The 26,907-nt window shown below is 40.3% G+C and overlaps 1 protein-coding gene across 1 annotated transcript in view; it reads left to right on the forward strand.

The window, feature by feature from the left end:
• KIF5B (kinesin family member 5B) overlaps positions 1-26,907 on the forward strand; it is a 64,304-nt gene that overhangs the window by 20,352 nt on the left and 17,045 nt on the right. Inside the window, exons 9-16 of the mRNA XM_024214443.3 lie at positions 380-484; positions 952-1,097; positions 7,783-7,931; positions 10,877-11,070; positions 11,965-12,033; positions 17,261-17,467; positions 23,073-23,216; positions 24,269-24,457. Of these exons, the coding sequence (XP_024070211.2) occupies positions 380-484; positions 952-1,097; positions 7,783-7,931; positions 10,877-11,070; positions 11,965-12,033; positions 17,261-17,467; positions 23,073-23,216; positions 24,269-24,457 (1,203 nt within the window). The remainder of the gene's footprint in view (positions 1-379; positions 485-951; positions 1,098-7,782; positions 7,932-10,876; positions 11,071-11,964; positions 12,034-17,260; positions 17,468-23,072; positions 23,217-24,268; positions 24,458-26,907) is intronic.

Raw genomic sequence — 26,907 nt, forward strand, 5'->3', positions numbered from 1 at the left:
CAATCCCTTTTTTTTTCTTTTATATATATATGACTGGTGAGTACAGTTGGTCAAACTTTTCACCAAAATTGGGTTTTCAACTAAATTAATTTTTTTCACAGAAAGTATCTGCTTTCCTTGGTAAATTTTTGATTTTCATTGGAAAAACTGAATAGTCTTGAGCTGAAAACTTTTGTTTTTTGATAGAAAATCAGAATTTTTCTTCAGGTGGTGTGGAGTGAGGGAAGAGAATCCATTTTCCCAACTGGCTCTGCAAGTTAGAGGTGCTACAGTGACACTTCGTTTTAAAAAAGAGCAAGCTGTTCAGGCTTTTTTATAAGCACTGAACCTGAATAATGTTTTCTAGAATGTTTACTTTTATTTACTCAATCTTTTTTAGGTTAGTAAAACTGGAGCAGAAGGTGCTCTGCTGGATGAAGCTAAGAACATCAACAAGTCTCTCTCAGCTCTTGGAAATGTCATTTCTGCTTTGGCTGAAAGCAGCGTAAGTGTATTTTTTTTAAGTCCAGAAAGAGAGACAATACAGATGTAATAGTACCCAGGAACTATGGGCTGAAATTTTCAAGGCAGTGCATGGGATTTAACCACACATCTCCCCATGCACTGCCTTAAAAATCTCAACCATTGTATCACTACATTGCAAGTGCAACAGTGTCTGTTAGAGTGTCACTCTTGCTGTGTAAAGCAGAAATCTTAATGGAAGTTTCCTCTACCCTAAAAGTACAAAAGCTTAGACATAACTCTTTTATTTGAAAGGTTTGTGCTTGTTACCACTGTGTTGGGCATTGTTTAAGAACCTGAAGAGAAATTATCTTTACTATCCTTCTTGCTAATTTATTGGCCTTAGCTGAATTGAGTGCAGATCCTTATCCAACAAACTAGATAGTTAAGTCTGTCAACTCTAACTTATTCCTTCAAACATATGCTAATCTATACATTTATTTATTCCAGACTTATGTTCCATATCGTGACAGTAAAATGACCAGAATCCTCCAGGATTCATTGGGTGGTAACTGCAGAACCACTATTGTAATTTGCTGCTCTCCATCATCATACAATGAGTCTGAAACTAAATCTACGCTCTTGTTTGGTCAAAGGTGAGTAAACACTTCAAAAATGCTAGTAGGGAGAGACATTTGTTTCATTGAAGTCTTGTAAGTCATGAAGTACAAGCATCTTTTTATTAAGCTCCTATGCATCTTTTCTGGTAAGATTGGTGTAAGTAAACACATTCGATGAAATGATAACTGCCAAAGATGTCTGCTGTAATCAAGCAAGGTAGGTTGAGCTCTTAAATTCTACTGCTGACTGCATGTTCAACTATACACATTTGCTTTTTAAAAACCAAAAAGATCAGTGAAGAAAGACACTAATGCAGAATAATTAATTTTTAATTTAAATTCACAGATGGTTACGGTTCCTATATCAAATATAACATCAACACTTAATATTTCTTTAACTCATGTATACACACTGCTAAGCATTTTAGTGCCCGATTATGTAGTGTGCCTAAAATATCCATAAGCAGGGCTTGAAAAATCCACTCATCATGGCAAGTGTAAGAAACTTTCTTGTGAGTGTGGAGGACCAATATCATCCTCTTCAGCAGAGTTTACTTTCATTTAAAATAAAGTTCTCATCCTTATGGAAGAAAAGATTGATCTAATGCTGTCTTCCTAAGACAGCAGAGTCCCAGTGCTTCTGCAGCTGCTCTTACTATGCTGCAGAGTAAATACTGACCAGAGTGTGTGAGGATTTGGGGGAGGGGGGGGTTGTTCCTATTCATTACCTTATGTGCTTCAGTGAAACAGGGAATTGTTGATCTTGCTCTTTTGCTGCTTAGCAAAGCACTGAGCAGTAGCAAAGGCTGTCACTGGAGCTATTTGTGGTGGAGGAAAACTCAGAAATGAGAACAGCGAGTGGTAGAGTAGCAGAGACCTCACCAAAGCCCGCTTCAAGCTTTTGAATGCGGGGAACACACACAGAACGCTGCATCTCCTTTCTGGCAGCTGAGGAAAGAGGGGTTCAAATTTCAGACCCCTGCTGTTTATGGGAAATACAGCTAGTCCCTGAACGAGATCCAGTGACAACACCCTGGTAGGAATCCCAGCAGGTGGGGGTGTATGGATATAGACATCTCATGGGGGACTCCATCATTGGATGGGATAAAAAACTTGAGGGCAGAAAGTAAGGTGGGATGTACACGCAGTGGGGGAGGGGTGGGGGTGGGAATAGACAATGATATATAGAGTCAGAAGGAAAGAAGGAAACAGACACTTGCTTCATAGTCCTGATTTCTGCCTCTTCAGATTCACTTTGCTGTTGTGGCTACTGGTAAACATTCCTGTACAAGTCCCTGGACAAGGGCATGTAACTGCCAACAAAACATTGAAATAGACTATGCACATAGTAAACAATTGAAAAATTGATAACTGCTAGCATTTTATAGACAATATGAATGGTTACAGGTAACCAGTGCATTAGGTACACCATTTTCAAATGGAAATGAAGGGTCAGATTCTTGAACCCAGTTACCGTGAACTGTTTGAGCCATCTCTGTGCCACTCATTCCCTGCCTGCGCACACAATTCTCTACCTCTGGGCAAGATCTTAAATTGTTGCGCTGATTGAGCTCTCAAGCCTATTTCCTGTAACTTGCATTACAGTAAGAATTCTTTAACACTTAGTCACTAATACAGGCTAATTTTATATTTAAATCCAAAATATAGAGAAACATTTTATTCCAAAAAAACCAAAGGCATCAGGCATTCCTTATCATTAGGAACTCTAAGAATTTGGATATTTTTAACATGAGTCTGTTCTCCCATCACTACTATCATTCTGTCTGATTTTAATTCTCTATTTTTAAACTGCCAATTTAATAATTCCATCCACTGAAAAGTGAATTGACTTTTCTTCTTAATCTGCTCCTCTTTATCCAGCCATTGTTCTTATTTAGAACAAACACATCCATCCGAGGAATTAATTTAGTGGATCAAGTTTCCAGCTGGCCTTACAGGGAAAACATTTTAGTATGGAAAGCATTTGTTGTGTGGAGTGATTCAAAAAGTTTTCTGATACTTTGCCAGATCAAGGAAACTGAGAGCAAGATGGCTGCTGCAGTGCATCTTCAGGACTGGAGTTTTGAGCTTAACATCCTTAGTTTCCTAGGTTCCTCTCCTCTGAACTGTTATCTAAGTAATTTCTATAAAAGTTGGTCTCCCAATAATTCATCTTCATAAAATGTGAATGTATCGCGTTCCTACCATCTCATTTCATAAGCCATTCACTTAGTGCCTTTCACTCACATCTTGAAATGCTTTAATAACATTAATTCTCAAGCCCTTCTGAGAGCTTTTACCCATTTTAGAGAGAAATATAAAATCTGTCTCCAAAGTAACCAGCATAAATTTAAAAATGTATCCTTACAGTAATATTCCTTTTTAGTTACAATTTAGATTAAATCCACCAAAGTGGTGTGTGTGTGTGTGTGTGTATATATATATATGTGTGTGTGTGTGTGTGTGTGATAGCAATCAGTTTTGAGGGATAAGAGGCATACCAGAGACTGTCAGGAAGTGAGAATACTTTGCTGGAGTTTAGGGTTTCATAATAATAAAAAAAACAACCGAGGAGTGTATGGGGGAACATTTCTTCTTCAAGTAGTGTCCCTATGGGCACTCCACTTCAGGTACATGTGCACCCCACGTGTTTTCCATTAGAGATTTTCATTAGTAGTGTCCATTCAGCCTGCGTAAGATATCCTCGTGTCCCACACTCAGTGGCGCTGGAACATTTTTAATAGTGGGGGTGCTGAAAGCCAGCCCACTTACCCCTGTCTTCCCCACCCCTCCCCCCAGCTGAGGCCGGCAGCCAGGACCCCAGACGCGGGGCCGGCAGCACCCCCTGCATCCCTAGTTCCCACGCCTATGCCCACACTGAACCTATATCAGGTTGCGCGGGTGAACAGCCCTTAATTCCTTCTCAGTCGCCTCGTCCTGAGATGGAAGTTAGCATGTCGTCTTTGCATGTACCTCAACTATTGCTGAGCTTGTTTCTTTCTTAGTTTAGTTACCTTAGTAGTTTGTTCTGGTTTTAAAAAAAAAGTTAATATTCTCTGGGAATTTCCTTCCTGAGAGGGGCATGCCTGATTCACTGGAGTTTAAATGTTGCCTCTTGTGTAGAGAGACCATCCTGGTCAGTGACAGACACACAAAGTGCATTTGCTGCTGGGAGAATCGCACATACTACAAAAGTGTAACTTCTATTTAGCCTTCAAATCTAGGGCTCAGAAGAAGTGTCATTATGACTTGACTTCCTGGATGACGGTGCACCCCCTGTACATCAGTTTCCCCCATGGGTCTCTAGCACCTCTTTGACCTCAGTGCAACACTCTCCCAGAAGGGGGAAGTCCTCAGAGACCTCCTCTAAACACAGTAAGAGGAGCTTTAATTTCCCTCCCAGGAATGCAACCCCAAAAAACTTAGTTTCCTGACCAGGTTGACAACCTCAGAAACATCATCCTTGAGGCTCAGTACTGTGGAGGCAAGGAGTTCCACCAGTACTGGTGAAATAGGAAAGTGCCGCAGCCCTAAGGCTAAACATGGCTCTGGGAAGGCTTTGATACCATCTAGTGGAGATGGTCAGAACAAGCTCAGATGTTCCGTACCATCAGAGTTTACTCTTGTTATGTTACCCGTATCGAGTTCTTTGGTACCAAATAAGCTTCCAGAGACATCAGCACCATTTGTAAAGCACTTCAAGCTATCGGTACTGTCTGCCAAGGACAAGCTTACAGGTCCGTCTCTCACACAGACGTTTGTGGCTCCCCCATCTGATTCGACTTCACAACAGGCTTCATCACTGAAGGATCAGTTTTGACAGAATGATTGAGGGTTTGACCCCTCCTGCCGCATTAGCCTGCCAGCTTCAACATTTTGTCCACCTCCCCCCCATTTGGAGACCGACTGTTCCATTTCCAATAACCATGGGAACATATCACCTTGGACAAATGGGTGATGGAAGTAATATCATTGGGCTACGCCATCCATTTTACCTCCCTCCTTGTTCCCCTTTTCTTTCCCGCTTCAGGGACATCTCTAACAAATTACTGGTAAGACAGGAAGAAGAAGTGAGGTTCTTACCCACGAAAGCTTATGCTCCCAATACTTCTGTTAGTCTTAAAGGTGCCACAGGACCCTCTGTTGCTTTTTACAGATTCAGACTAACACGGCTACCCCTCTGATACCTGGATTCCTTGACATCCAGGGCCTTCCTACCCCTGGACAGATTTGTGACTTTATCACACCTTGTCAGAACTATTCAAGAGAGCCCCTAGACTTCAGTCAGAAACTGTCTTCATCTTGGTCACATGGCAGCTTGCACCTTTGTGACAGTGTGTACAAGGTTATGCCTTCACTGTTTTCAGGGGTGGCTCAAATCTGTTTACTCGCCCAACAGGCACAGACTAGACAAGTAGGTGTCAGTTCCCTAGCAGGTGAAGTATTCCCTAGACTAGTGGAAGGTCCATTGCAAGGTAGCAGCGGGGGTTCCCTTCCTCCAACATAATTGATAACCATGACCACGGATTCATCTCCGTTATGGTGGGTGGAGGGGCACACCTTGATTCTCTAACAGTGCAGGGCAGATGTTGATCCTAGGAAACCACCCTCCATCTCAACCTGTTGGAGCTCAAAGCGATCAGATATACCTGCCTTGAATTTCTGCCTCTCATCAGGCACAGATCTGTCAAGGTCATGATGGACTACATAGCCTGCATGTTCTGTATCAACTGGCAGAGAGGAACAAGATTGCCTTCTATCTGTGCCGAAGCAGTGAAATTATGGAAGTGGTGCATAAAATATTGCATAGGAATTTCAGTAGTGTAACTTCTGAGCAGACAAATTGTCATGGCTGATGTTCTCAGCAGGTGTTTTTCCCAAGACTGTGAATAGGAGTTGGATCTCCAGGTTCTAGTTGGTATTTTTTAGACTTGGGAGTTTCGAGAAGTCGACCTCTGCCACAACTGCAAACAAAAAATGCCATTTGCTTGCTTTGGGGAGGGTAACGTCACAATTCCTGGGGGGACACCTTCCTTCTCCCTTGGATGAAAAGGCAGTTTTATGCTTTTTCTCCTGATGCCTCTGATCCTCAGAATGACAAACAAAATCAGACAGGACAAGACCAGAGTCATCCTTAAAGCCCCGATGTTCAAGGCAAGCATGGTTTCCTTATCTGTTCCACCTAGCTCTTTATCCACTGATAAATCTTCTGATCACATCTGAACCTCTCTTTCAGGACGGCAGTCGACTGCTGTATGCGAATCTGAGCAGTCTCCTCGAGGCGTGGCTCCTCAGTGGTTTGCGGGGCTAGAGGTTGTCCTGTTCTGGAGAGGAACAATACAGATTATTCAATAGTAGGAAAGATTCAACCAGAAATACTTACCTTTAAAAGTGGAGATAAGTTAGTCATTAGTGTGAACTCCAGAAAGCTGTCCATGAAGTTGCCTTGCTTCTGCTCATTTTGGAATTCTTGTTGCAGCTTAAGAAAGCAGTACTTTCACTTAGTTCCTTCCAGGTTCTTCTGGCTGCCCTGACAGCTTTTCACACCACTATTGAGAGGTTCTCCCTGTTTGCAAGGTTCATGAAAGGTCTGGGAAATCTCTTCCCGTGGGTGAAAGTCCCTACCCCATTTTGGGACCTTTAATTTGGTTCTTAAGTCATATGAAGCCTCCTCTTGAACTGACGGCGACCTACTCCTTATTGAATTTCTCTATGGAAACAAACTTCTCCAGACACTATGCCTTAGTCAATGCCTCCAGATCTGATGCGGCAGTTGGCATTGCAGTTCTTTCCTTTAACTTATTTGACTCTGAATCGCCTTCCTCCATATGGGAATGCTGCTCCGGAGTCACCTGAAGTGGAGCACCCATAGGGATACTCAAAGAAAGAGAAGTTACCCTATGCAGTAACTGTAGTTCTTTGAGATGTGCATTCCTATGGGTGCTCCACTACTTGCCCTCCTTCCTCTCTGCTTTGGAGTTTTTCTGAGACTCAGATGTGGAGAAGGAACTGAGGCAGATTCACCCATGCAGTCTGATACAGCTTCAGTGTTGGGCACAAACATATCAGTGGCACATGCAGGGACTCAACAGACAGTGATAATAGAAAATCTCCATTCGAAGGTGTGTGGGGCACATGAACACCTGTAGGGGGATACATCTCAAAGAACTACAGTCCCTTCTCTTTTTGCCTAAACCAGAGAACAAGAAAGTTTGTCAGGGCACATATCCTTTACCTCAGGCTATTCTCAGTTTAAACCCTACTTCGTTCCCCATCGTTGAGTCCACATTAGTGATTCTTCTAAAGTTGGCATTTATGTAGAATTTGCAGAATTAAAATCTGCATATGTCTGGCACTGGAATTATCTTTATGATTGAAGTTAAGGACACCCACTGGTTGTTGAGCATATGGAGATTATGTATAGATGGTTGGAAGGAAGATGATGGTGGTTTAGAAGGGGAACTGATTAGTGCAGTGTAGACTGGATGTTTAAGAACTTCACTGCTTAACTTTTGATGTACTGTGTAGTTGTCTTATCACAGTTTTATTGAAGGTTTTGTGTGTGGAAAGAAGAATAAGGACACAGTCAGGCACAATATTGTGCCTGTTGGATAGGTTAGGTAACGAATCAATCTGATCAAGCTGTGAGTAGGCTGGAATCTCTGTATCAGACTTGTTCAGCCTGGCTAATTTTCTGATTTTTTTTTTTTTTTTTTTCTAGAGCTAAGACTATTAAGAACACAGTCTGTGTCAATGTGGAACTCACTGCAGAACAATGGAAAAAAAAGTATGAAAAAGAAAAAGAGAAAAACAAGACACTGCGTAACACCATACAGTGGCTTGAAAATGAGCTCAACAGATGGCGCAATGGTAAGAAGTTATTACATTTTTTGTTGCTTGAATTTTAGCTTAGTGAATATAGTTGAATTAGTCAAACTAGATCAGGCGTGGCCAGACAGTGGCTCGTGAGACAGATGAAGCTCTTTTATAATTAGTGTGGCCCATTCTCCACCTACCAGACAGGGGAGTGGGGGAAGCTTGGGGCTTCTGCCCTGCAGCGGGGTGGTGAGGCTAGGGGCTTCTACCCTGTGTGGGGGGAGGGAATGTTGCGGGGCATCAGGGCAGAAGCCCTGCGGGGCAGATTGTCTTGTGGCTCTCAAACTTCTGAAAATTATCATACGCAGCTTGGAAGGTCAGTAAGTTTGGCCACCCCTGGACTAGATGATCATCGTAGTCCCTTGGAATCTATGAATCGTTGAAAAGTAAATTTTAAAAAATGGGTATATCAAAAACTGATAAATCATAAACTGTAGTGTCAATCTGAAGTCTCATCTTCAACTTTGCATTTCATGGCTTGTTATAACCATAACGATACTGAGTTCTAGGTTAACTCTTCAATGTTACGCATTTTTTTTTCATTTTGTGAATCTGAGGTAAAGCCTATTAATTGCTATTCTTTTCCAAATAAACTCAATACACTAATTGAATCTTATTAAATTAATTTAAAAAAGTTAGTTTGGTAATGTTGCAGGTGTCTAAACGGGGTACAGACGCTCCCTGGGTTACGCAAACCCCGACTTACGCAAACCCACACTTACAGAAAAAGTTCCATAAGCGTGGGTTTGTTTTTTGTTTTTTTGCATAATTGTTGGGTATACGTCCCCGACTTATACAAAATTCGACTTACCGGAACGCTTGTGTAAGTCGGGGAGCGTCTGTAAACTATTTTTTACCCTTATATAACACTGACCAAATCTATTTTTCCAATTCAGTTTGCGTTACTATAAGACTTTGCTGACAATTTTAACGAGGAGCAAACTTTTACAGGCACATTAATGGCCTGTGAAAACTAGGGTTGTATAATCTTGAAACATGCTATTAAAATAGCATATAATCTTTGAGGCTACTGTAGTAGTCCTTATTCCTTTTAAAATAAATTGTAACTGAAACTACTGAAACGTGTGGCTAAGAATATTCCTTCATGTTTCAGTTGAGATGACATGCGTTAGCTTTCAATTTACTGGATTTTTGCTTCAGTAGTCACTGTATTTGTATTAGGTGTTTAACTTCTAGGAAAATATTGATTGCATTAAACCAGGGGTTCCCAAACTTGGTTCACGGCTTGTCTCGCGGCCCACCAGGGGCTTACCCTGAACAAGCTGCGAACCAAATTTGGGACCCCCTGCATTAAACTGTTGTACTTTTTAAATACATTAAATTGTATGGGAATGGTGGCTGTTTAAAGTAAATGTGCACTAATATGTTAAATGTTCTTTGTGGGAAGCACTTGTGGGATTATGGAAAGCGGGAACTTGGAATGCTGTGTTTTGGAAAATTTACTGTCTGTGGATGGCCAGATAGTTTTCATAATACTAATATTTAACAGGATTCTATTAATTAAAGGATAAGAATATAATTAATGCTACTCAAAGTGGTTTAATCAAACAAACAGATTACATTCTTTGAGATTACAAATTTGGCTGATAAAGGTAATTACATACATGAACTAGACTTGTATAATATGTTTGACTTAGTACTCACACCAGTCTAAAAAATTGGCACTATGCAATATTAAAGCACAAATTAAATAGATTAAGAACTGGTGAATTGACAGATCTCAAAGTAGTCATCCGTGGGAAATCATCGAATGGTGGGAGGGCTAGTAGGGTTATGACTTGATAGTATCAATAGCAGTGTTAATTACTGTTTAGTAAATACTATTTACTATTTGATACTATTTACTAATATATATATACTAAATATTGACACTATTTAACTGCTTGGTAAAGCCATTCAAACAATATGCGTTTTAATATAGCCAAATGCAAAGTTAAACATCTAGGAACAAAGAATGCAGGCTATGCTGTATCCTGGAAAGCAGGGACTATGAATGATATCTAGGGATCATAGTGAACAAGCAACTCAGCCTGAACTCCCAGTGTGATGCTGTGGCTAAAAGGTCTGTGATCCTTAGATGTATAAACAAGGAAGTAGGGACTATAGGAGTTGGGAGGTGATTTGACCTGTGTATAGTAGTAGTGTGATTGACTCTAGAATACTGTGTACAGTTCTGGTGTCCACATTCTAAAAATTGGAGTGGGTGTGGAAAAGAGCTGTAGAAGTAATTCAAGGGCTTGAAGAATGCCTTATCAGAGAGAGACAAGGTGGTTGATATCTTTTATTGTACCAACTTCTGTTGGTGAAAGACAAGATTTCAAGCTTACACAGAGCTCCTCTTATAGCAAGAGACTTAAAGCTCAATATATTTATCTTGTCAAAAAGAAGATTGAGAGGTGATTTGATTACAGGGTATAAGTGCCTTCACAGGGAGAAATGCTGGGTACTAAAAAGCTCTTCAGTTTACCAGAGAAAGGTATAACAAGACTCAAACTGGAAGCTGAAGCAGAAATAAGACCTACGTTTTTAAGTGAGGGTGATTTAACAACTGGACCAAACTATCAAGGGAAGTCGTGAATTCTCAGTCTTTCAAATAAAAGCTAGATCCTTTTCTAGAAGTTATGCTTTAGTCAAACAAATTGTGCTTACTCAAGCACACAAGTTATTAGACTCAGTAATTAACTGGAATAATAACTGGGTGAAATTTAAGGCCAGAAAACACCATTCGCCCATCAAGTCTGACTTCCTGTATATCACAGGCCCTTAAACTCTCTGGAATATTTTATTTACCATTTAACTACTACCTATCATAACTACGGACTATCTCATATATAACCTCTCAGGGATACTTCACTTTGAAAGACATTTCTAAACTAACTGTGATAAGAGAACATATTTATAAAATCTTTTTACTTAAGGGGAGATTGTACCAGTTGATGAGCAGTTTGACAAAGAGAAAGCCAACTTGGAAGCTTTTGCAGTGGATAAGGATGTTGCTATCAATAATGATAAACCAGCTGCTACAATTGGAGTGACTGGTAATTTTACTGATGCTGAAAGAAGAAAGTGTGACGAAGAAATCACTAAATTATACAAGCAACTTGATGACAAGGTATGTTGTTCTTGTTAAATATAAAATCTCTTAGTAAGCATGTTTGGAGCTACAGTAGTTGATTTTTAATTCAGACAAATCTTCATTTGTTAGTACAAATGAGCATGGTGGGTGTTCTCAATCCATATAACATGGTCTGACTGCAGTTCCCATGGATTAAACACAACAGAAACAATCCCCTCATTTGGGACTAATTGGCATTCTCTTTGTCAATTTCAACAGGCGGGGGCAGAGATTGAAAGGATAGAAAGAACAAAGCAAAGTGGGCCGAGCATAGGAAATAGATGAAAATGGAGTCTGATGTAGGCAGAGTAGAGTTGAATGCAGAACATTCTTTGAGACCACTCAGCTCCTTGATAGTTGGATGTCTGTGATAATACAATACTAATGGGAGGGGGAGGTAATATGCAGTTAAACTGATATTTGAGTGGTCTGTTTTGGAAAAGCTGAGAGATGTTGCTTATTTGTCCATTATTATATTTTACAAAATATGCCATTTGGTTACATATCTCTAACATGTAAACAATATTACAGTACTAAATATCTTAAAGTAATAAATTTATCTAAAGTCAGGAGAATTTTCATTCCTAGTAGGTTACTTAGAAGTTACAGAGAGCACATGTCCTAGTTCTTGAACTTGGAGAAGACATTGTGACGTAACAAAGGGGTAGGACTTTGCTCTTGGGTGCAAGGTAAATTACTACAAATGCATCTAAAGCTAGAAGCCTACTATATTTTTTTCATATCACTTTTGAGTCCACGAATCATCGGTCTTGTATTTAGTTTGATAATTGTTTCCAAAAATGGAAAGGTTGGTGAACAACTGACTTCTAATGTGTATTTGAGATTTTTGTGTGTTCAAACTGTTCAATGGATTGCTGGTTTTAATTGCAGGATGAAGAAATCAATCAGCAGAGCCAATTAGTAGAAAAGTTGAAGACACAAATGTTGGATCAGGAAGAGGTGAGTTTCACTATTGTGTATTTTATTTTGGGTTTTTCATTTGATAAAAAAAATAATTGGGGATAATGCAGAAAAAAACCACCTTAAAGTCATAACTAACTTTTCAGTAAACTGAAAGTAGGATGATTATATAAGGAAACTGGTTTATTCATTTACCACATCATAATCCTTCTCCAGTTTTAAAGTCAGAATCTAACTGTTCAATGTCTATCCAGAGCTCCCCGTTTGATGTACTTTGGCCAGTCAGTAACTACAGATTCACAAACCCCTTTACCAATTTAGTGTGTCTGTTAAGAGTTTTGTCACAGTAGGTCTTCCCCACCTTTTCCATGGGTATCAAGAAGTCTCATTCTTTAGAAGTTTCAAAATAATTGCATTCCTCTGTAGGAAGAATATGAAATGGAGGAAAAAAAAAAAACCCTCTTAAGTAGTGTTCATTTTAATCACCATATTTGGATTACAAAACTATTCAGTTTTACAAGGCATTGAGTTGTGACATCATAATTTGTATACAGTTATCCTCTTATCTAGGTTTGCTGGAAGTATTGGACATAATGTTTTTCTTTTTATTTATGAACTGTATATGAATCTGCTCTTGCTGTGTAATGCCAACCAAAAGTATTTAATTTGGTATAATTTATTTAAAAAACAAAGCTTTACCAGATCCTTCTGTTTCTGTTAATTTTGACAGATGTTTAGATTAGGTAATATTAATATCTAATTTCCATACAAAGCTAATATGTTTTTACTAAAAATTAGCTCTTTCGGTCACTGAATTATTTCTTAATTTTAGATGCAAATGATTCCATTGCTAGAGAAAACAGAAGGGAAGCGTGGGCAACCTTGCCTGGCTCTCCTATGTAAGAAAATAGATTTACTTAATTTTAAATATTTGTCTGAAGCCATGTCTACACTACAGAGTTATATTGACTTAAGTTAGAGCTATTCAGGCTGGAGCCACAGATACCAAAACGTCCACCAGTTTGAGAGATTTTTCCTGGACCATCTCTGGTTGGATATCTAGGGCCATAGCCATCCTCCTCAACCACTCCTGATGAGTCTTAAAATTGTCCCAAGGTGACGAAATAGTCTTCACTACAACTGCCTCATCTGGGGATGAGGAAGAGGGACTTAAGTTATGTCGACGATCATAAGCCACTTTAATTACATCAGTTGTGCATGTCCACACAATGCTCCTTGGGTTGGCGGAATGTGTCCACAGTGAGTGCTTCGTTTTGCGCTGTTTTTCAGCAGCCCTTGTTAACTGTGCGCCCACCATCTCTGCCTGAAAGCATGGATCCTGAACTGCTGACCAGTCTGGTAATGAGCATTATGAACACAACAGGGCTGGTTCTGCAGTATTTCATGAGCTGTGAATCGGTGGTGCCTGCCCTGCTGCCTGCTATAGAAAGAAATAATTCAAGATTGCGGCTTGCATTCATGGAGCAGCTGCACACAGTGGACCGTCGGTACTGAGCTCGGGAAACAAGCACAGAGTGGTGGTATCGCATTGTGATGCAAGTATGGGATGACAAGCAGTGGCTGCAGAACTTTCAGATGCACAAATCCACCTTCCTGGAACTGTGTGCGGAGCTCACCCTAGCGCTGCGGCACAAGGACACCAGAATGAGAGCTGTCCTCACTGTGGAAAAGCGAGTGGTAATTGCCGTGTGGAAGCTTGCAACTCCAGAGTGCTACTGGTCAGTCATGAATCAGTTTGGAGTTGGAAAGTCCACTGTAGGAGCTGCGGTGATGCAAGTATGCAGGGCCATTAATCACCACCTGCTCTGAAGGACTGTGACTCTCGGTAATGTGCAGGAAATAGTGGATGGCTATGAGGCAATGGGATTCCCTAACTGTGGCAGGGCAATATATGGAACGAATATCCCAATTTTGGCCCCAGACCATCTTGCAACGGAGTACATCAACTGGAAGGGCTACTTCTCCGTTGTGGATCAGCAAGGCCGTTTCACTGACATCAATGCGGGGTGGTCAGGAAAGGTGCGCACATCTTTAGGAACACTGGACTATATAGAAAGCTGCACAGTGGGACTTTCTTTCCTGACCAGAAGATTCAAATGGGGGATATGGAAATGTCCATAGTAATCCTGGGAGACCCCATCTACCCCTTTTTCTCCTGGTTGTGACTTTGCCGATTAAAAGATTGCTGGTACTGCCTTTTGGCAGGTTGATCATTTTCAGTCGACTGTGCTCTGCATAACATTTGCGAAGCAAAGGGAGAAAAGTTTCCCCGGGATGGAGCGCTGAGGTAGATCAGCTGGCTACTGATTTGGAGCCGCTAGGTACCCGGGCAGTTAGAGGGGCACAGCAGGGAGGGGGCTATTCGAATTAGGGAGGCTTTGAAGAAGCATTTTGACAATGATTTGCAGTAACGTGTCTTTATGTGATGCATTCGGCCAGGCAATATTTACTTGCCACCCTGAACAATCCCTTTAGTGCTTGCTTCCTGAGCTTTAATTGTACTGAGCAAATATTCCTGCCAATAGTCACTGTGTTTAAATGTTAGCACCAACTAACATGTATGGAACAAATAGACTCATTTTATTTCAAAGACTAAAGTTTAATAACAGGACGAAACGCAAATTTTGTCAAACGGGACATGGTAATGAGGAACAGTCTCTCAGTTACGGCTCTTACAGCTGCATGTAACTGCAGCTTTCATTGTGAAACCAGTCCTTGGAGTGCACAGGGTACTGCGAGGGACTGGGAACATGTGAGGAATGTGGTGGGGGAGTTTGGGGAGGGCATGGAATGAAGTTCTGTATTGGCTGCAGGGGGTGTCATGCATGAATATGCTCTGATTGCAGGCTAAAAGGGGACTTCAGCATCTCTGGCCCTCCAGTAGCTTTATCATCCGCTCCTGCCCCTGTGTCCTTTCCAGGCTACCCAGCCTGAGTCTTGTTAATTGTCTCCCTCCATGCTCTTGTTTTGCTATGTGCTGCATCTGTTGATTGCAACACTTTGCGAAACATATCCTCCTTATTCCTTCTGGTTTGCCGCCTTATCTGATTGAGGTGCTCCGCTGGTGTGGAGGAATGGGTCCTCAAGGGCACATCTGCAGAAGCCAAAGAAACAATTAACAGACAGTATTGTGAATTCACTCCGAGCCATGAATCACAAAAGTTACACACACCTCTTTCTCACTGTCCCTTTGCTAGCACACAGCTTGGTGAGAGTCTCAAATATGGTGAGTTTGATGGGGGGGTTCGGAAGTGGGGAATGAGCAAGAAGGGACAAAGGGTCTGGGTGATTTGCAAAGAGGGTCACTACATGCATAATCAAACCCAATATCTTACTCCTAAGGGTAACCCAGGATGCATCTCCTGCATGCATGCGGCTTCAGACTGGGTCTGTATGCTGCTCGCTAGTGTGCTGCTCTGATCCCTGCAGAAATAATTTCCGGTTGGCGTGGCAGTTTCCTACAGCGGGGGGGGGAAACAAGGCAGCTCTGCCAAGGAACTTTCAGCAGAGGATTGCAGAATACCTACAGAAAAATTTCCTAGAGATCTCTCTGGCGGATTCTCGGGACATGCTGGTGTACATTAAAGAACTTTTCCGCTGGGCCCGTGCTGTGTAGAAATTTGTTAATTTCTGTGCCTTATCCCTCCTCTACCATATAACAAAGTACATGAGCTCAATTTCCTCTCACCATGCTGTATCAAAGCAAAATCAAAGCTTACCAGAGCTCGCGTCCCTTGCTTCAGGAACGCCAGAGCTGGAGTGCTGGGACTGGCTGGACCTCTCCGGAGTCAAAAAGAGGTCCTGACTCACCACACCACTGGATGACCCTGTCGTGTTCCACAGCCTCCTCCAACTCCACTTCCTCGTCTATCACTTTACCACTTCATCCTCAGGGTTGACTCTGCTGGCCGCTGCCTCAAGTCCTCCCGAAGTATCCTTGGGGTTTTTGGTGGTTGAGGTGGGGTCGCTGCCAAGGATGGTGTGCAGCTCCTTGTAGAAGCGGCATGTCTTCTGCACTGCACCAGAGCGACGGTTGGCCTCCCTTGCCTTCTGGTATGTCTGTCTCAGCACATTGATCTTAGCACGGCACTGCTGCATGTCCCTTTCATGCCCCTTCTCCTGCATCCCACTAGTAATCAGGCTGTAGGTATCAAAGTTCCTATGCCTGAAACAAAGCTGCAACTGCACAGCCTCTTCTCCCCACAGACCCAGAAGATCCAACAGCTCTGGTGTACTCCACGCAGGAGCGTGTCTACTGTGGAAAGCCGGCATGGTCAGCTGGAAAGGTGCTGTTTTAACTGTCCATGCTGAACAAACAGGAAGAGGAATTTCAAAAATTCCCAATCCTTTAAACGGGGCAGGGGCGCATGCCTGTGTTTCTTCAGGGCAGCAGAGTTCAAACTGCTGACTAGAGCAGTCATGATGGGCATTGTGGGACACCTCCCGGAAGCCAGTTAGAGCAACATAAGCAAGCGCAGTGTCTACACTGACACTGCGTTGATCTGCCTTTTGTCACAAAAAGCTCTACACCTCTCGTCGAGGTGATCTTATTTTGTCGGCATAGCAGGAATGTTAAACCAGCGGGAGGAGCATTGTAGTGTGTACACCTCCACTGTTTTGTTGATGAAAGCTGACTTTTGTTGACAAAACTGTGTAGTGTAGACAAGGCCTGAGCATATAAGACTTTGACCATACTTCAGAAAATGGTTTCAGCTCTGGTTTTTCAATATTTTGAAAACTCTCCATTCTGCTTGGTCATGTGCCTATTCAGTAATGAAATATTAAAATACAGAGAGGGTGAAGTACTGGCCACGTTTATGTCAGTTGGGAGTTTAGAACATTCTAATTAAACTAACGATTAGCAACTTCTTTAAAGTTCACCAGGAAGATCTGCTGTATGATTTTCAAGCCTTCACACTCTCTCCCCACGCACACAGGTTTTGACTAATAGTTAACTGTAAATAAAAATGCAGATCTTGTCAGACCAGATATTGAAATATACAACATGAGCTTTGTCTACTATCCTTGACAAATAGTTTAACCATCTGTTTCTTAAAATATGGTTGTACTGAGGATAAGTTCAGGGATTGCTATTTCATAATGGTAGACCATGTACAAATTCTAAATAAATAAGGCTTTATACTCCAGGAGAAAATGTTCAGTAAGTTTAGGCTCCTACTTGCATTTCTTAATGTCACTGAAGTGACAACTTGTGTTTTATTACTTTTTTTTATCGCTTTTGTAGCTTCTAGCATCTACCAGGCGGGACCAAGACAATATGCAAGCTGAGCTGAATCGCCTCCAGGCTGAAAATGATGCCTCTAAAGAAGAAGTAAAAGAGGTGCTACAAGCCCTTGAGGAACTTGCTGTCAACTATGATCAGAAATCTCAGGAAGTAGAAGACAAAGCAAAGGAATATGAGCTGCTTAGTGACGAACTCAATCAGAAATCGGTAGGAAATCAGGACAGGGAATTACTAAATATCTGTAATGTAACTTTTTTGTTATTAGGAAACATGTTTTTTCAACTGCTTACATACGTTGTCTCTTTTAAATGGCTTTTTTGAGTGTTAAAACATGAAATTTAGCTTTATATTTTTCTGATGTGGAATTGTAATAGTTCTGATTTGATTATCTAAATCAGATTTTGGCAAATATTAATGTGATATGTAGCTTGCACAACAAATCATAGTTAATGGGAAAGATAGAAAATGCAATTTATATCTGCCATTCAGATTTCTCTTCTGGAGCCTCGGCTTGGAGTTGCCCTTTTGAGGAGTTATTCCATAGCTACTAATTTTTGCAATTTGCCTGGGGGAGTGGTGTCAAAATCCTGTTAAGTCACTGTAGTAGCAGGTTGTACAGTCAGTTCTGTTGCCTAAAGTGAGCAGAGGTATGTGTTGACTCTCAACACGTTAATGCAATAGGCAGTTCAAACTTATCACCCTTCAAAGGCTACCAGCAGTTAAGGGTGGAAAGTAGGCAGTTACTGTATTATTGATGAGAGAAGTGCCTGCCTGCCTTGCACTCTTGGTGTCCAAGTCTCATTCTGTGGGTCTGTTCTGTCCTCGTCCAGGTGTTAGCGGTATATCACCAACCAAAAGGTGAAGAAAGATTCCGCTCTATACTTTCTTCTATTTGAACTGCTTCAGAAGTTCTAATGTTTGTCAGGTTTTGAATTCATAAAAAAAAAAAAAATCTACTTAATCCTCTTTCCTGTGGATTCTTTCAATACTTTTCAAAACTATTACCCAGGTAAAATATTTTTCTTGTTGATTCAGTTTCCAGAACTACTGTTTTTAGGATGAATTTTGCCTTTGCTTCCATCACACTAGTAACACACAATTTTCTTTGTTTTTATTGCTTATATAAAAATTGTGTGGTTTCAGACAGGCAACATAGACGTTTCCATTTGTTTCCTTACCAACCAGTTGCAGAGTTTCTTAATTAAAAAAGCATTTTGTGATACAAAACTATATCTTCATTTGCATGAAACATTTTAGTTCTATCAGCTGTACTCCAGCTTGGGGAATTTGTTTTTCTTCTCTTCCCTGTGCTGACTTTCTTTATTTACATTTCACTTCCTTGCTATGCCAATGAGTAAATAACTGGATACTAGCTTGAGGTATTTGTTCTAAACTCTCTGCTATGGTGACTAGATGTACATAAGAGGTAGTATTTGTTGACTGTCAGCAACATAAGGCTGGTTGGGCCTTATTTGAAATAGCAATTAGTATCTGCCATCATGCCCATCTTTTTTTTTTCCCCTCCAAAGATTCTAGGTTGAATGGATAGCAGATACTTTAAGAACGAGAGCGCTGGTAAATTAGGATTATTTGACACTGGAACAATTTTAGAAGAAAGTGCTTCTCCATCTTTTTTTAGGTGGATTTTATCAAACTTGAGTAGTACAAAGACCTTAAATGATCAATCTAGAACCAGTACAAAAATATTTTTAAATTCGCACTTCTCCAAAGAACCTAACTCCAGGAATCCCTCTTGTGTGTCTGTGTGCAAGCCAGCTTGGGAGTTCTAGTAGTTATCCTAAACTTTTGGGCTCAGCAGCAGGCCTGTGGCATCCCTCTTGCCTGGGAATCTGCTAACTTCAGTCTGCATTTAAAGGCTTAGTTTCTTTCTGATTATAGTTGACGAAAAAGTTTCTTACGAGTGGGATCCTCTGATCACTAGTTTTTCTTAACTCAGTGTGAGGTGTCAAGACATTGCTGCATATACCCCAATGAAATTTTTTTGTTTCGGGTATAAATTTTCTGTTTAAACAAGATTTTGACAACTGGGGTCCCTTTGTCAGTGACAGGCTTGTCTCTTCTGGGCATGTTTGTGCCAAAATTGGGATAATTGGTTTCAGGCCTCCCTTGATCACAGGTGTGACGGGGATCCCTGGGGTACAACCTGGAACTGTGGGACTGTTGTTGCCCCTTAACTCTCCAGCCTGGGCTGTCTCTCACAAAGCTATGCCAGTGACAAGCAGCAAAACTCCTGTGATCAAAAGAGGCGCTGTGGTCACTCAGCCATCAGCATGTGGAGTCTCACACCCAGCTAAATTACATGAATGCTCCCTGAGCCATTCATGAATCATAGAGAGAGCCACCAGCAAATCACTCCAGCCTTGCACCCTGGAAATTTACAGTCTTACATTGCTCAAGACTCACTTGGACAGTGCAAGGTCATTAATTAGTTTGCCACTTTGTCAAAGGAAAGTGGACATGCATCAGCCTTTGTAATCTGAGCTGAGATTCCCCAAGGACTTCAACCAAAAACACACTGTTCAGGTAAAATATAAAAACAGATTTATTAATTACAGAAAGATTTTAAGTGATTGTAAGTAGCAGGTATATAGATCAAAGTTGATTACATAAGAAATAGAATTTAGAGTGTGAATTTATTTTTAACTTTAAGAGACTAAGCAGGATTTGAATCAGTCTCTCACCCTAATAGATCATACAGGCAGCTCACAGTTCTCAGTACACAGGCTGGATGCCCTTTCCAGCCTGGGACCAATCTCCCCAGCTCAAAGTCTTTCTTTCAGATGACCTTCCAGGTTTTGAGATGGGGGAAGAGAGGCCAAGTGATGACATCACTGTCCCTCTTTTATACTTTCTTCCAGCTGCTAGAAAGATCCTTGCTGTGAGGTGGGTTAGGCTGTCCTCGCTGAGAAGCCTCAGAGAGTGGATTTTTCTTGCTTGGCCATCAACACCTGTCTGGCCAGTGATAGTTGCTCCTTTTGTCCCTACTGAAAGGCCAGCTATGGATGTCTCCCAGACTCACAACATATTTCAGTAACACATGGCAATTTCACATACAATGATAGTACATACAATACAACAGGATATAAAATGAGACCTCACCAGCATGCATTGTAAAAAACATATCATAATCATATGACAGTGGTGAATATGGGGGGTTTCATGGTGCTACTTTGAGGTCTAGAGAGTCACAACATGTGTAGTTGATGTTGAGCTTATTAATCCCAACTTCATTGGAACATTGGGCTTCTGAAACTTGCCTTGATACAAGTGTACTATTTGCATTCCAAGCTTTGTTCTAATCTTAGTAAATCATTCCTTAGCAACAAGGATGGGCCTCACATTTTTACTAGAAGTAGTAAACAGTCTCTTGTGTAGCTTCCCCCTCCACCTTTTTTTAAAATAGTTTTTGCCAGAGCCTTTTAAGTGTGTGTAGAGTGCAGTTTTAACTTGCCTGTCATAGAATGGTATGGTTTACATGGGGCATTCTTCAGAAACATCCATGATTGGCTGTGGGATATGTTAACAGTTGTTGCCATGATCCAGTGAACACACCTGAAAGCTCCTCTGGTTTCGTACAGTTCTTTAGCCAAGTCCTTTTCAAAAACCAGTCTTAAGACTTAAAAGTGATTTGAGACTTTATATTGGTGCCATAAATCCAATAAGGCAGGCACTGGTGTCATTCTCATCATTGTAAAACACCTAGCTGGATCCCATGCACTACTTCTGCTGCTCTGTCAAGGCTTTGATTCCTCAGGTGCCTGAATCTGCTTTATTGAGTAAGATGTCACCTCTGTCCATCGTGATCTTTGAGAGTGGACCATGCTTGATTTGTACCATACTCTGCTCTTAACTTCAGAGACCAAAAGTTTCTGGTCACTTCAGGATAGACCTGGTACCTTTGACGGTGTTCCTGGTCTTTGCACTGAAGCACTGGCCTAACAGCTGTAATGGTCAGTGTCCTCTACATCCTGGAATACCTGGGTGCATTGGCTTTGGTACCCATGCACTGAGTCTTGGAACCATAAACGCCATTGCCTTGGCCACATTGTTGGCCTCTTTGTAAACAGTGTATGTTGCTGCCAGTGCAGCCACTATGCTGCAAGTTATTTACAGCATACTGATGTTTGTCTGGGATGAAGTGAATGCTGCCAAGGAACAGGAATGTTAGAAATTTGTTTATTGTTCAGAAGGGCAAGAACTACCAGTTTTCCCCCAGGATGATCCAGCTTTGTTTTTTGTTTAAAGGTAGCTATAGCCATCCCATTTGAGATGGAGACCGTCCAGGAAAGCCCAAGGGCTTTGGTATTACGGTACTAAGAACAGAGATACTTCCCACAGAAAGGGCCCTTATACTGTACTCTGGATCAGTTGGTAAAATATGGCAGAACACTCAATTGTAGAAAGTACCATTTGGGTTTAGGACGTCACAGGCTGTTCTTCTCACTATGCCTATGGTACATTGTTCCCTAGCCATGATTCAGAATACCAAGATGCCTTTGGATGCAAGATAAGAGTGAGCAGTGTTGGCAACATTCGTTTGGACTGTCTTCCTGCTAAAATATCAGCAAACTGTGGGAGAAGTTGCACCTTTGTTTAAAGAATTCACAGACTAACATGCTACAGTGTGGACATGACCACACGTCAGGTGCAAGGTTCCCTTGATAATGCATTGATATCTGTTTATTTGTGATGTTTGAGGTAATAGTGATAAGTATTTATCATTGATGCTTGCAGGCATGTATGGCCGCATTCATCAAGCCTTTGTATTGATACTCAGCAGAAGGTAAAGAACCTGGCAACAAACCTTTGTGAAAATGGAAAAAATGGAGTCACTCAAAGACTAAGGAAACTAAAACAACCTTCTGTTCTCTTAGGGTCATTATCCAGTAATTGTCTACCTCCATCTATAGAAAAGGCAGTCTTTTGGTATAAGTTTCTGATGCTGAACCTAAATGTGCTTCGGATGACTTTATCAAAATTAAGGTTGGAGAACAACGAAGAAGTATGGTCTGTTTGGCAGCTGGTATTGGCATAAAGTGGCTTCTTCAATTTAAGTCTAACCCTGAATTTAGAGTTAGCTGTTGGTGGCACATGGATGGGCCAATCCTCAGTCTGTGTAAATTGGCATACCTTTATTGTGAATGTCTGCTCTAGAATTAATGACACTGCTCAAAAAGACAATTTAGAAACTTCTCCCACAGCCATATCTGTTCAGAAAGCTCTAGGCAGGGATGGACTGAAATTGATGTAATCTGCTTCTGTGCAGAAGACAGCAGATAAACATCTAAATTGTCCCACCAGCAAAACATACATAGTGATGAATGTATGTCTTACTATGAGAGAAAGCAGATAAAGGATGGGTCACATTTTAATGTCTTTGAGAAAAACCCCTGTGCTGTCACACATTGGTAAATGTAACCATAAATGCTCTTCTAGGGTGTTGGCAGAATCATTGGCAGAGTTGCAGGATTATGTATTGTGTGCTGAAGGGCTTTGTGTCTTTCAGAAAAGAACTCTAGGAGTTTTGGTGAAATACTATTAGTTGTTGAAACTTTTGTTTTGCATATTATGCTACTCTACAGTGCTTGCAGGTTTTTAACAGTTACTTTTAAAACATAATGTAGTTACCAGATTGGGGCACTTTAATGGAGGGACAAGATTTTGCTAATATCTAAATAAAAAATTAGAAAATTAATTTTGAGATTGCGGGATGGAAAAACAAAGAAAAATATTCCCATGTAAAGATTTAAACTGATAAAATCTAATTTTACACCTTCATCCCTTGTTCTAGGTAATTTTAGCCAATATAGATGCAGAGCTTCAGAAACTTAAAGAAATGACCAACCACCAGAAAAAGCGGGCAACAGAGATGATGGCCTCCTTATTAAAAGATCTTGCAGAAATAGGATTTGCAGTAGGAAATAATGACGCAAAGGTAAAAAGAGGAGCTGTCACAAATGTAAAATGATACATACATTAATTCATGTTTAGGTCTCTTCAGTCTAGTAAAGATATAATAACTAGGGTAATTTATAACACCTGTACCATATAAATGTCTTCCTGTAAGGTTCTGAGAGAGGATAAAGAGAACCAAGTGTTAGTATTTGCCTTTTACAGCTTATACAGTGTTTATCTCTGACTTATTTATAACAAGGCATAGTGTACAAAGTCTGCGAACAGTTTAGTCTAACTATGCAAATACAGTGCAAACATTCCTCAACTTAAGTCACCAGATGTAATTTGGCACAGTTGATGGTACCTGCTTAGGAAAGGCTGAGCACTGACCGGGAATGGTTGCTTTTACTTCTAGAATAGCTGTTCCTTCCAGAGTAATTGAGGTAACTAATAAGCCATGTATAGAAGATACTACAGCTGCCTATACCTTCCCTGTGGGTGAGCATTGGCCTGCTAAACCCAGGGTTGTGAGTTCAGTCCTTGAGGGGGCCATTTAGGGAACTGGGGTAAAAATCTGTCTGGGGATTGGTCCTGCTTTGAGCAGGGGGTTGGACTAGATGACCTCCTGAGTTCCCTTCCAACCCTGATATTCTATGATCTAAGACGACTTCATTTTCCACTTCAGACAGTTTCTTTTCAAATACTCACATGTGTTCACTTAGAAAAATCCCAAATAGACTAAAAAAAACTAAATTATTTTGAAGTTTGTCGCTGACCTGTAAACACTTGCAGTGACCTACAGCTTGACAAACACAAGTCAGAATTTCTTGAGGTGAAAAAAGTATGACTTAGGCTAGCCTTTCTAGTGGGAAGCAGGTGGGGTTAAGTTGTGTGTGAAAATGGAAAACAGTAGTAGCTGTGGCTACCATAAACATGGTCTGAAATTGAATAGCAGTGCCATGACTGTGTACTAGGGACTAGGCACTTCTGGTTTTCTGATTGCACTTTGAGCTGCCGCATCCCATATTTAATATGAATATTAATGATTTTTTTGATCACTTAAACCTTTCAAATTCTGAATTTCTCTTTCAGCAGCCTGAAGGAACTGGCATGATAGATGAAGAATTCACAGTTGCAAGACTGTACATTAGCAAAATGAAATCAGAAGTGAAAACAATGGTAAAACGCTGCAAGCAGTTAGAAAGCACTCAAACTGAAAGCAATAAAAAAATTGAAGAAAACGAAAAGGAGCTGGCAGCTTGTCAGCTTCTTATCTCACAGGTAAATGTTGCATTACTCTAGCTTTGCTGATTCAAGTCACTTTTGAAACATGATTCTTATGTTGGTTGTTTATCTAGTTACTGGTCAGTAGCTAGGTTGCTCTCACTTAACCTATAGCATACATTTTTGAAAATAGACAAGGTGGATGCAGTAATATCTTTTATTGAACCAGCTTCCGTTGGTGAGAGACAAGCTTTCGAGCTTACACAGAAGTCTTTTTCAGGTCAGATTGTGAAAATAGTAATTCAGAGGTTTTGATCTGAACTTCTTTTTGCAGAACAAGTGAGAACTCAGACATCTGTTTCTTCAAACTGTCTTAATGTTGTATTCATCAACCTGTTTTTAATATCAGCAATATACTAAAGTGTTTAAGATTATCTTAAAAAATCTTATCATTCCTGATACAAAGTACACCGAGAACTATAGACACCAAGGGGACTTAATGCTTCCTGTGAAGCATAAGAGCACAGTTGAGTGGTTTCGGATGTCTTAAAACCCCAATATAGGTTCCTAGACTTAAATCTCCATTTTCATAATTTTATATTTAACACTGAAACAACATTCTTATACTGGGTTAATCTTACTTTTGTGACTTCTTGACTTTCTTTTTGCTGTTGGAGGAGTGTTGCATACAAATAACAATTTCTCAAAGCTTGAAAAAGCAGTCATTTTTTCTGAAGTACTCTGAGGAGACCGCCAGTTTAAACACCAATTGAAAGGAGGAAGGGAGGCAAGGCATCAGGGTGTAGACACAGTATGAGGAGGTTATCACAGTAGAACTGCTCTTCTTTTTTTTTTTTCTTTTCTTTTCAAAATTTTAAATTAGCTGTCCATATGTAATAATCTGGCTGCTCCCCTAATTCTTTTCTCTGTGGGACTGGTATGACTTTATCTCCATCTTATAGGGCAAGCAACTTTCCATTTCTGGATAGATAAATCCTCAAGTGCAACAGGGTGGATTAATTTAAATCAGGGCAATTTAAATAATCATTTTGAATCAACTTTTCCATTTATACTTCAGTTATTTTCTAAAGAAAGGTCCATTCTCATTGGTTGATCTAACCATTAAAACATGTTGATTTACAACTAAATAGAGCCTCCACACTTGATTTGGTACATCTTTTTGTCACCTAGGAAGCTACACTATAACTATATACATTTATTTAAGCAACTATATAGCTCAATATTTTTAGGTTCTTATTAATTATACATTTTAAGTATGTTAGAAAATGGTGAATGAAATATTTATTTACTAGATAATTAACTTTTTGCTTATGATGTGTGTCAAGCTGCATTAGGATGGTAACTGGTATTTAAACAAACACACACAACCACATATAACATTTATTTTTATTAAACAAAATAACCTTAAATGTTTTGGATACATAAACTTATCAAAACATGTTTCACATTTACAACTAAGTGATTTATTAAAGAAACAGAGGTATTAACAATAGTCAGTGAATTAAACTGATTGTTTCAGGTCTGCTGGGGACATTTTTTTCAAATATGCCTTAGTAAAAGTGACTGGAGCTGAAGTTCCTACTCACCTAAGTCTCTTGAAAATGAGACAGCAGTCTCCTAACTTACATAGGCTGTCCTACAGACTTTTAAAACAGTAAATATCATCCCCTCCCTCCTCATTTTTAGTCAGACTGCTTTTTCAACTCCCAATCAATTTGTCAACTTTGAATTAGTCTAAATGAAGAAAATATTCCTTCTGTGCCTGCAGAAGAAGCTAGTGCTGTCAAAAGCTGGGTTAGCATTTCCACAATATCTGGTCCTACAGATTTCCATCAGTTCATTAGAATGACTTTCTTTAAAACATCATCAGCAAACATGTACTGTTTGAGTGGTTCACTTCCACTCCTGAAATTTAATAGGTTTGCCATGATTGGTTGGTGCCCAGGTTACAGCAGCATCTTCTCCAGCACTTAAGTATCTACCCTGGTACTTTGGGTTGAGAATATTGACAAGAAAATGAGATGGAGTAAGTGCTTGATCCATCCATTTCTGTACTGCCTGCAATTTAACTTTGTTATTGGGCATTTCTTACTCCAGTGTCTCTTGAAGTACACTTCCAAATTTCAACACCAGCAGCAATCTTTCTGCAGTTTGTCCAAAGCCATGGAAATATATTTCAGAGTATTCGGTTTCAGCTTATCTTCATGTCTGTTAAATCCATACTTTGGCTTAGATAGTTTCATTTGTTTTGTCACAATTTTCCTCACAAATTGTCATCAGAATAGGCCAGTTCTTAATAAATAGCACAAAACAGTCATCCACTGAATTCCATCAGACATCTTGGAGAAGAATTAGTTTGGATCGTCCTACTCTCTTCAGTGAAGCTGAAGCAAAGTGTTTGTTATGGAAGTATTTTGCTATTTCAACATTTTCCTTTATTCCTGCAGTTGTATTTACATCTCTGGCTAAAAGATGCATCAGATGAG

This window comes from Terrapene carolina, unplaced genomic scaffold (genome assembly GCF_002925995.2).
Source record: "Terrapene carolina triunguis isolate 2854851 unplaced genomic scaffold, T_m_triunguis-2.0 Scaffold111, whole genome shotgun sequence".
Classification (NCBI taxonomy): domain Eukaryota; kingdom Metazoa; phylum Chordata; order Testudines; family Emydidae; genus Terrapene; species Terrapene triunguis.